Source organism: Lactuca saligna, chromosome 2 (assembly GCF_052625555.1).
Source record: "Lactuca saligna cultivar CGN05327 chromosome 2, ASM5262555v1, whole genome shotgun sequence".
Classification (NCBI taxonomy): domain Eukaryota; kingdom Viridiplantae; phylum Streptophyta; class Magnoliopsida; order Asterales; family Asteraceae; genus Lactuca; species Lactuca saligna.
Genome location: NC_136418.1, coordinates 189,808,576 through 189,817,041, shown reverse-complemented (window position 1 = coordinate 189,817,041; position 8,466 = coordinate 189,808,576). Strand labels below are relative to the sequence as shown.

Genomic DNA, 8,466 nt, shown 5'->3' with positions numbered 1-8,466 from the left:
ATCACGATGCCTGATCTATGAGAATATCATTGTATTAAGCTTGTTTTGTATTATCATGGTTTAGTACTTTTAATAATTTCTGTAACATTAACATGAATTATGGGTTTATCTGCTACTATGATTATTGTGGAAACTCTGAAGCTATTTCGTGGGAGAAACTTGGTAAGATAAATTTCCTTGTGGATCAGATGTATGCATGATTTCATATTATTCTTGTTTTTTAATGTGTTATGATGTTGGTAGTTGATTAATCAATGATGTAACTTGTTAATGGTTCTTTGAGACATTTGTGATGAGTAGAATCTAGATGTTGTAATGTAGAAAGAATTTTTTAAAGAAAGAGGATTTTGGTGTTCTGGAGTAGAATTTGTATCTCCCAAATAGTTGTTTCAATATTAAGACCCAACATTACAGATGTGAGCCTCTCATGATATTTTGTTCTCAATCTAAGTATAGTTGCCCTTTCCCCTCTATGTTGAAATCAAAGTCCAATTTTGACTTTTTCAATCAAACATTGCTCTTATATACGATGATTGCATATCTTAGCATGTTTCTATTTGGGAAATTGAAATCAACAACCCTTTCATTGTGTGTGTACGTGAGAGAGAGAGAGGGGTGGGACCCTTTGTAAATTAAATGATATATATTTATATATAAATTAAAACATCACAAATGATCCATGTGGTAGTAAAATGATGGAAGTATCCTTCGATTATTTTAATAAAATAAGACTTAAACAAAAAAAAAATGAGGAAGTGGTAACCACAAAGACTTAAACAAACTAACGAAGTGAAAGATTTTTTAACTTAGAAACTATATGACATACTTTTAAATAGCAGAGGGGTGATTTATGAAGTTTTCTACTTTTCTCGAAAAAGAAAGAGCAGAGACGAGGTTTCGTGACACGTACGAAGAAATGAGAAAGAGTGCAGTTCTAGAGAACTCCCCCTAGTATATATCTCCAACTTCTGAAGGAGTCAAGGATTTGCTTCGTCAGAAAACCCCGATCCCTCAAAAATCTTCGCATCTTTCCATCTGTCCACTACATCAGACGATCCAAGAATTCACCTGAAAATTGTAGCTAGGGAAAAAAAAAAGTTCAGGTAAAGATGGTTACGTCGTCGGTGGTGAATACGTATCCACTGTCGAGCTACACCTTCGGCACTAAGGAGCCGAAGATGGAGAAGGACACTTCCGTCGCTGACCGCCTGGCTCGTATGAAACTCAAGTACGTTCTTTTTTGAAGCTTACTCCCTTCAATTTTGTAATTCCATTTTTTATAAGCATTGAAGCTGGCCGGCAACATATTTTGATGAAAACCCTAGTTCGAAATGGCACCTTGAATACTTCCTTCATTCTGAAATGAACTTTCTTGATTTCATTTTTGGAATTATTTTACTATTAGTCCGTTACTTTATTCAGGTCGAAAAAGGATGAAGCGGACTATGTAGTAGATAACTTCTCTACATGAAAATGTTAGGGTCAGGACATTAAATCACTACAGAGTAATTTTGATACCAAGTTTAAAACTGAATCTTGTATTTAGGGGGGGTGTTTGGATGTGCGATTTCAAAGTCATTATTGCAACTTCAAGTACAAGAATTAGATGATAATAATAATAATTGTTTAAAGCAAAATATCAATTTTACATTTTTTTGCTGCGACTTCATATTTGCTTCAAAATCTTATTATTTTGATCCTTAAAATTAAAGAATTCAGAATATGTTTTGTCAAAAAGCTAATAACTTATAATCAGTTTTTGCAACACTTCCAAACACCTCCTAAAAAAGGAGTTCCTACCTTTCGAGCTAATGATGTGTCCATGAAAGTATACTATCATCCAGTTGTATAAGTATACTATGTAACTTTCTATTTTACAACAAAACATTTTTTTTTTACTGTTTATCGTTTTTGGAGCACTGTTTAGTTATAAACTGAAATTATATTCTTTTTTTTTTTTTTTCTTACAGCTATATGAAGGAAGGCATGAGGACTAGCGTTGAAGGAATCTTGCTGGTCTTTCCATCTTTTCTTCAATACACTTTCACTGTTTGTAATATCATAATTAATGTACAAATACCTTGTTTTGTTGCTTATTATAAATTTGTAACAGCAGTTTAGATTCAAGTTCAAACTTTAAACATGTATAGATGTATGATTAGTTTAACTTGCAAGCCCCAAGCCTGTTTGGTGGTGCAAAGTTATATATCTTGAGTTTGAAAAAAGGATACAATCTTTGGTGCTACTTCATGGTAGATTCTTATGATGATTATATAGTAAAATCATTTGACAGATTGTATGATGAAATTGAAAAATGAGTAAAGTAAATGGGTTAATGAACAGGTACAGGAGCATAATCATCCTCATATTCTGCTTTTGCAAATTGGGAACACATTCTGCAAACTACCTGGTGGTCGTTTGAAACCAGGAGAAAACGGTATAATAATGATTTTTATATTTGTTTGATTGTTTCATATGAAAATATATATAACTCTCTTTTACTTTTGCAGAAACCGAGGGGTTGAAAAGGAAACTGTGTAGCAAACTTGCAGCTAATTCCACTGGACTTCAGCCTGATTGGCAGGTTTTTGAGCTTAGATCTTTTTTCTTTTTTTTTTTAAAATAAATTACAGTTTAAAATTTTCTTGATTTTCATGGGTTTGTAAATGGAATGCAATTACAGATAGGAGAGTGTGTGGCTGTGTGGTGGAGGCCTAATTTTGAGACCATAATGTACCCGTATTGCCCTCCACACATAACCAAACCCAAGGTAACAAGAGATTTGAATAGGATAAATGCATCTACACATTATTTGCTTTTAAATGATTATGGTTTGTGGCTAGGCTAATTGTGATGTGATTTGGTTGATTTTATGCAGGAGTGTAAGAAACTTTTCCTTGTTCACTTGTCAGAAAGAGAGTACTTTGCAGTGCCAAAAAATTTAAAACTTCTTGCTGTTCCATTGTTTGAGCTTTATGACAACGTTCAGGTAAGCCTCATTTCCTTAATCTCTCATTGATTATTTTACTTTGTGACTTTGTGTTAATTATCTGATGTTAATCTTAATCTCATCTATGTTTTGGATGCAGAGATATGGACCTGTCATATCCACCATCCCGCAACAGCTGTCAAGATTTCAATTTAACATGGTTCACACATAAACTTCATGATTTGATACTAAAGGACTAGAAAATCATAATCTCGTGTGTGTGTGTGTGTGTGTTGATGCTGATGATCAAGTGGGCGTCTCTTAAGAGATGTTTATCATTGATTAGTAATTTAATAGTTTAAACAACTTAATGTCTCGTGTACACTCTATAAAAAGTGGTTTACTATACTTAACGTTTATGTAGCAGGGAATTAAATAATATATGAAGCAAGCAAGTCGGATTTGTGATCAGGTTAAACTTAAACTATACTTGTGATGTGTATGCGAATGCGACTATGGTATGTAGAAAATTAAGTACAATCATGAGGTTGCGTTTTGTTATTGATCACATGATTCATGAATCAACACAAAGATCGGAAAGGGTGATTATATGATATTATATTATGGGAAGTTATAGATGTAGCAGATAATATATATTGTAATAACATGCACGATAGTGACACTTTATGATGACCTGGGAACTACACGTATGCAAGAATCATTCTGCTTAAGTTGCGAGGACCACAAGATTAGAACACAATTTGATATAGTAAGTTGGATATAATAACTATTATCATGGCACGATTAGGAAAGTTGTTAAAAGCCTGAGCTTGTCCCTATCATTAGTTACTCAACTAAAATGTTGTTTATATATATTTTTTTTTTTCTATTTCTACTTAATGAATTTAATGGATAAAAGTCAAATTTAGTATGTTGTACATGAGTTTTTTTTTGTCTAATTTAATTTTATTCTTGAAGCAACAAGAATGATTTAATAAAGAAATTCTAGAACATGAGACTTTTATCAAGTTCTAGTTTTTTACAAATTTGTTTGTGTATATTTCTCGTTCGTTTTTTCAAGTAGAATGATCTTTTTCTTTTAAATTTTTGAAAGACTTAAATTTTTTTTTTTCCATACATCATAATTTTGTGTTTTAAAATATTGCATTGTACTACTACATAAAACATAAATTATTGTATATAGAGAAAAAAAACGTTTGATTTCACTTGTTTAAACACAACAATATTTCTTACAATATTTAATAAGCAAAAGTAAATGATGGTTGCATGGTAAGTGCTTTAATTGAAAGATCAACAATGTGGATGTAGTGTTCTGGTCAACACTTAGCGTTATGAATCGACAGAAAATTACTTTGGTATAAGTTGTTTTATGTTCTTTTTATATTTGATTAATCAGACGCATGGAGAACAGGTCAAAACTCAAAAAGAGAGCGCTTCTACTCCCTCTAAAGTCTAATCTATCCGTTTACTTGTTTTCCTATTGGAGCGGCTGCTACCTGTTTCAGAAGAAAAAAAGAGCACATGCCACATGTAATGGTTGTTATAGATTAACGATTTAATCAACCTTCTTAATTATTATATATGTCATTTGTTGACCAATGGCCTTGGCTATTTAATCTCAATCAGAACTAATTAAGCATATTAATACATACAATTAGAATTACTGTAACTTTTTACGTATTCATGTGTTGCTTGTGAGGTAACAAACTTCAGCTGCATCATGGTTTAATAAATGCATATTCATATTGGTTCGAAATCTTGTTCTGGTGTAGTGGTGTTTACTTTCCATGCATGTAGATCGATTAATTAACCTTTAGACTTGTCATTGAGTTGTTAGGTTAATTAAAATGTAAAAGGTGGTCTACCAACTTCATAAATTAATAAGTTTAGTTATATCCTAAGGAATCTCCAATTCTCTTTATATTATATAACACACATAAAGTCATATATCAGTTTTATCAGATTCCCATTTCATAATGAGGTGCAGGTTATTAGAGAAGACAAAGGTAAAGCACAAGCATAAGAGAGGGTTATGGTCACCTGATGAAGATCAGAAGCTCAGAGATTACATCATAAACCATGGTATTACCTGCTGGACTTCTGTCCCCATTCATGCTGGTAATATAATCATAAAACTTCCTTTTTGACTTTATAGCTCTTATTTTACTTTCTATTTCCCTGAGTTTGTCGCCAGTTTCTTTGATATTTGTAACTAATCTAATTGAAAAGAAAAGAGCCTGTTAGTAATTTTTTAGATTTTATTTTCAATGTGGGTGTTTGTTTCTATGCATGAAACTGTAGAAGCTATAGGATCAACATATCGTAAATTTACAGTTTTCTCCTTGACTAATATTATATTATATTAGGTTTGCAAAGGAATGGAAAGAGCTGCAGATTGAGATGGATTAATTATCTAAGGCCTGGATTAAAGCGAGGAACATTCACATCACACGAGGAGAATATCATTTTCTCTCTTCATGCCATGCTAGGCAATAAGTAAGCAACCAAACCATTTTTTTTTTTTTTACAGTTATCATCACATAAATATATATATATATATATATATATATATATATATATATATATATATATATATATATATATATATATGTATATTAATAACACATGACAGGTGGTCTCAGATGTCACAGCATTTGCCTGGAAGGACTGATAACGAGATAAAGAACCACTGGCATTCTCATATGAAGAAAAAAGCAGTAAACTTTGAAAACATGAAATCTCATCAACAAACCCCATCTTCTTCCAGCTATACAAGAACAGATTCAAGTCTTGAATCATCAGAAGCAGATGCTTGCAGAAATCTACCCAAGATTCTATTTGCTGAATGGCTATCTCTCCAACACTTTCATAAGTTTGACACTTCAGGAATGGAAGACATGAGTAGTTGTACTTTTGGTTCTCAAAAAACAATCACAAATGGTGCACTACTGAATGAAGGATCTGGCATTCAACAAGTAGGATCAACCTATGGTTTTGTGGATTCCATGGATCATTTGCAATTGAAATATGAGCATCAATATGAAGAAAGTGATTTCTTTGATTTAATCTCTCAAGTTAATATTTCTCAAAACTTCAACAGCAGTGATGTAACATTGTATAGTTGTAACTAATTGTAGCTAGATTGTCTGTCTTTTGTTCCCCCATGCTGTAACTTTGTGTGCTTCCACATAAATAAATTTCAGGGTCTTACAGTAGAAATCATTAATGCATTCTTTCTGGAATAAGTTAAAAATGCGTATGTTTATTTTTAATTAAAGCTGATGTCAAGCTTCAGGCCAGGATTATATATACATAAAGGTTTCAACTGTATTTTATAGGTGGGTTTACCTCAAGAGATTCCAGACAGGAAGTCATTGTTTCTAGATTATGAAATGTTTTTAGATCATGAATTATAATAAAACCATTGACATTCTTCCACCTCTATAATTAAATGTGTTACTCTGTCTTTTTTTATCATTATAATTAGAAAGATTTTCAAAAGCATTACATAAAAGAATTCTTGAACTACTTCTATGGAAACTTGTTAACTAATGACTTAAAAACTCAGGATCATGAATGAATGACCCAATACATTTACAAGTACTAACTGAACATATACACAAAATACACAACAACAATATTCTGGAGACAAAATCCTCAATATTTTGATTTTCTTGAGATATATTCATGCTGATAATGTACAAACAAATTCTTCTCTCATGGTTGCTCCACATCCAAGCTTACTGTTTTTGTCATTTAAGGGATGGAATTTACAGATTCTCATTGTTTAAAGCTGCTCCATAAGAGAACAAATGAAACAATGAAGATGATTGTAATCGGTGTCCATTTCACTGCAATAACCTGTGAATTTTAAGTTAACAGCTAGCTATTTTGGATGATAAAAAAAAAAAAGTATTTTTCCAACAGGGTCACAAAACTGGTCAAACATAGACTCTAGATGCAAGAAATAACAAAGTTCCTTAGTTTATTTGTTTATTATTATTACAGCATTGTACTTTCCATCATTTTTTTACTAACACAATGATTATCGCATTGTAACAGGACAAAATGAAAGTATGATGCTATAATAAACAAGACAATGAAAGTACGTTGCTATTTCGTGCAATTAACCATTCTATATATATTTACCTCAAGAGTCTCGGATCCCCACACTGAGAAAGCACTTTTATGTGCTTTCATCATTCTCTCCAGCATATCTGATAATAAAAAGTGGGAAGAATTTAAGCCTTCAGAAATCACCAAAAGCAACATTAAACCAGAGAGTTTGAAAACAGCAGGTGAATATTTTGGTTATCAGTGATAATTAAAACACACTTTTAGTGCATAACTTTACATATGAAGATACATTATTTTACATGTTGAACTAATGTTACCTGATCTTCTCCGCCATTCAACAACTAGAGACATTTGTTCGGTATGAACATGTAATTCTTGTTTGTGGTTGGCCTTTAGCTTCGATAAGTTTGCTTGAGTTCTTGTATCCATATATTGTCTTCTGATATTGCAAATAATGTTATCTGCAACATAAAATAGATTGATCAGAAACAAATAGAACATAATTCTTTTGAACTAAACAGGAATATGGAGGAATGGTTACTGAATTTGATAAAGCTGTATGGTTTGGTGATCTGTTTAACAAGGTTTTGATCAATCTTGTCAAACTCCTTTTGCAAATCTTGAAGGTAGTGGAATGCAAGCTTCCTTGGATATAAAGCATCACACAAAGTAATGAAGCAAACCCCATTCTTCACCACATAGCTTCGGTTAATTGTCACAACAAATTAAACTAAAATTAGGGATAGGGAACTGTCGAGAATATGTTTTCTACTTTAAATGGATCAAATTTATATAAAAAAAAAAAATGGAAAGAAAACAGCATTGGGGTTATCTAATGCTACAGTGTTACATACTTGAAGCAATGGTGGTGAGGGAGGAGGATTGTGGTGGCGGAAGGTGGCAAAGCCGCCATGGAGATTTCATGAAGCAAGAACTCTGCATGTTGCTTGTAGATGGAATTGTCGCCGTCTTCTTCATATAAGGGCCCTCGTGAAATGGGCAATCCGTCATTCACCCTTCCAACGACTGTCAGCTTCACCATGATCGCTTCTAATGTTTCCAACTCTGTCTGTGTGTGGTAACAAAATTGAGTAATCTTTCACTTTCGGCAGTTTGCGCGCGGGTGGAAATGGGAAATTGAGTATGGATTTACAGAGAGGAGTAAAACGGAGAACGACAAGGAAAAAGAGCGATTCCTTTTGTCTTTTTTATGGTGTACAAAAAGAGACTTCATACGCGTTTTCAAAAAACCTTAGCTCCCAAGAATTATCCCAATAAAAAACAACAGATTTTTATAATAATTAATAATTTACAAACGACTACAAATTCATTACTAGGTATAAATCCGTAGAAACCACGGTTAATAAAAAAAAATATGATCGATAAATCAAAATCATAATAACTAATCAAAGAATTGAAAAAAAATTATTAATCACGCA

At 32.3% G+C, this 8,466-nt stretch overlaps 3 protein-coding genes across 4 annotated transcripts; 2 read left to right on the top strand and 1 right to left on the bottom strand.

The window, feature by feature from the left end:
- Window positions 1-896: 896 nt before the first annotated feature.
- LOC145028597 (pre-mRNA cleavage factor Im 25 kDa subunit 2) lies at window positions 897-3,300 on the top strand. Its single transcript, XM_078977290.1, has 7 exons — window positions 897-1,228; window positions 1,971-2,016; window positions 2,344-2,437; window positions 2,511-2,584; window positions 2,684-2,770; window positions 2,879-2,989; window positions 3,090-3,300. The coding sequence occupies exons 1-7, from the start codon at window positions 1,110-1,112 to the stop codon at window positions 3,159-3,161; spliced, it is 603 nt and encodes a 200-aa protein (XP_078833416.1). The 5' UTR covers window positions 897-1,109; the 3' UTR covers window positions 3,162-3,300.
- A 225-nt stretch (window positions 3,301-3,525) lies between these two features.
- On the top strand, window positions 3,526-6,169 carry LOC145028594 (transcription factor LAF1-like). 2 transcript variants are annotated; one of them, XM_078977288.1, is made up of 5 exons: window positions 3,526-3,698; window positions 4,347-4,480; window positions 4,938-5,068; window positions 5,317-5,446; window positions 5,583-6,169. In XM_078977288.1, coding segments are annotated over exons 2-5 (762 nt in total). In that variant the 5' UTR covers window positions 3,526-3,698; window positions 4,347-4,478; the 3' UTR covers window positions 6,082-6,169. The 2 variants fall into 2 exon arrangements, with proteins under 2 accessions (XP_078833414.1, XP_078833413.1); XM_078977287.1 differs by lacking the exons at window positions 3,526-3,698; window positions 4,347-4,480 and having other exon boundaries at window positions 4,848-5,068.
- Window positions 6,170-6,389: 220 nt separating this feature from the next.
- LOC145028596 (SNARE-like superfamily protein) lies at window positions 6,390-8,224 on the bottom strand. The gene is made up of 5 exons (XM_078977289.1): window positions 7,882-8,224; window positions 7,569-7,729; window positions 7,345-7,488; window positions 7,100-7,167; window positions 6,390-6,811 (listed from the first exon to the last, which is right to left on the bottom strand). Exons 1-5 carry the CDS (start codon window positions 8,067-8,069, stop codon window positions 6,731-6,733), a joined length of 642 nt encoding a protein of 213 aa, XP_078833415.1. The 5' UTR covers window positions 8,070-8,224; the 3' UTR covers window positions 6,390-6,730.
- Window positions 8,225-8,466: the final 242 nt, after the last annotated feature.

Bases quoted from the DNA above. Each gene is read 5' to 3' on its own strand.
- LOC145028597 (XM_078977290.1), top strand. From the start codon at position 1,110: ATGGTTACGTCGTCGGTGGTGAATACGTATCCACTGTCGAGCTACACC. The intron at 2,585-2,683 runs GTTTTTGAGCTT...ATGCAATTACAG, and splicing joins GACTTCAGCCTGATTGGCAG to ATAGGAGAGTGTGTGGCTGT. The intron at 2,990-3,089 runs GTAAGCCTCATT...TTTTGGATGCAG, and splicing joins AGCTTTATGACAACGTTCAG to AGATATGGACCTGTCATATC.
- LOC145028594 (XM_078977287.1), top strand. From the start codon at position 4,927: ATGAGGTGCAGGTTATTAGAGAAGACAAAGGTAAAGCACAAGCATAAG. The intron at 5,069-5,316 runs GTAATATAATCA...ATATTATATTAG, and splicing joins TTCTGTCCCCATTCATGCTG to GTTTGCAAAGGAATGGAAAG. The intron at 5,447-5,582 runs GTAAGCAACCAA...AACACATGACAG, and splicing joins CATGCCATGCTAGGCAATAA to GTGGTCTCAGATGTCACAGC.
- LOC145028596 (XM_078977289.1), bottom strand. From the start codon at position 8,069: ATGGTGAAGCTGACAGTCGTTGGAAGGGTGAATGACGGATTGCCCATT. The intron at 7,730-7,881 runs GTATGTAACACT...AATTAACCGAAG, and splicing joins CCTCACCACCATTGCTTCAA to CTATGTGGTGAAGAATGGGG. The intron at 7,489-7,568 runs GTAACCATTCCT...TTTATGTTGCAG, and splicing joins ATACAGCTTTATCAAATTCA to ATAACATTATTTGCAATATC.